This window comes from Atta colombica, unplaced genomic scaffold (assembly GCF_001594045.1).
Source record: "Atta colombica isolate Treedump-2 unplaced genomic scaffold, Acol1.0 scaffold97, whole genome shotgun sequence".
Lineage (NCBI taxonomy): Eukaryota > Metazoa > Arthropoda > Insecta > Hymenoptera > Formicidae > Atta > Atta colombica.
Window position 1 is genome coordinate 57197 of NW_017259591.1, and position 1420 is coordinate 58616.

Sequence of the window (1420 nt, forward strand, 5' to 3'; positions counted from 1 at the left end):
CGTTTTTTGTAATAATTGAACTAAATTTAGTGTAATAATTTGTGGACCTTTAATATATATAATATATTTCTTTAATATTTTGAAATAGCAAAATTGTAATTACAAATTGCTTTTTGAGATTTTTTAAAGTTATTTTATTTATAAAAAAATGTATATTTATTAATAAACAAAAAGGAATTAATATTTTAAGTATAAGAAATGTCGAAGATTTATTAAGCGACAATAAACACAGAATAATATATTGCATCCTTTTTGTTTATATAGATTATATTATTGGCGTAAATTTTGAATTTCTTTTTATTCCTCCTATTGTTTTTTTGTTAGTTTTAAAAAAATATAGTAGAAATAAAGAAAAAAAAACAGAGTTTTTTTTTCTTTATTTCTACTATATTTTTATAATCGGAAATGTTTTATATAGTTAATAAAATATAATACAAAACATATTCTACATTCATTATATAATGATTTAATTATTGAATCTATTTTAGAATCCAAACAATTTACTTGTATATTTTTTCATTAACAAATAATGGAATAATATAGTACATATTTGTATTTTCAGGACATAGATTCATACCTAGACAAGTGAAGTCATAATGTGGACTTTCATATTAGTATTCATCGGTTTACTAAGTACATTAATACCGTCGACGCATTCTCAAGGTATGTTTTGTATCATCTTTTCGAAATCACAGATTGCATTACAATCTCGTCAGAAGCTTTGTTTAGGTTTTTCTTGTAGAGAAATCCAATATCAAAATGTCATCCAAAAAAATGCGTTTAGTTTTCTAGACATATATTTTTTGCATACCTATTAATTAATTCTTATATTTTAAAAATTCATAATGCAAAGTATACAGTACGATAGAACAAGGTACGTGAATGGACAAAATTTTCTTTATTATGATATTTACATAATACTGATACTTACATAATACTGATTATCACACAGTAATGCCGGTATTAATATAAAATAATATCATAGTATATCAATTTATCGTGTAATGAAATTTTTTTATATTATTTTTCCGTTACATAGATTGTCGAGAAATTACAGCATTGACGTAAAACTGTATGAACACGGCCAAGGCCAGATCCTTCAAATCGAGAAAACGAGAGTTTCAAGTATGTTTGGTTATTGGTGAAGGTTGACTGTTACAACATTCTATATCTTCTTCTTAGCGATCGATGCTTCTGAGAAAAAAACATCATTATAAGTTATGGCAATTAGGATTGGTCTGTATAATGTAATCGTATAAATGTATATATAAAATGAAAATATATATAAACTGACGTTCACTTTAGATAAACGTTGAAAATTTCAGTGAGAAAACATTTTTGAAATCATACTTTGGAAAAAAATCAGACAGTTATTATTTTCAAAAAACTAGAATTTTTAAATTAAATATAATAAAATATT

At 23.5% G+C, this 1420-nt stretch overlaps 1 protein-coding gene across 1 annotated transcript in view; it reads left to right on the forward strand.

Annotated features, from left to right (window-relative positions):
* The window catches only part of LOC108693754 (venom protease-like), an 11958-nt gene that overhangs the window by 4890 nt on the left and 5648 nt on the right, over positions 1-1420 (forward strand). Inside the window, exon 2 of the mRNA XM_018202869.1 lies at positions 563-663. Within this exon, the coding sequence (XP_018058358.1) occupies positions 597-663 (67 nt within the window). The 5' untranslated portion in view covers positions 563-596. The remainder of the gene's footprint in view (positions 1-562; positions 664-1420) is intronic.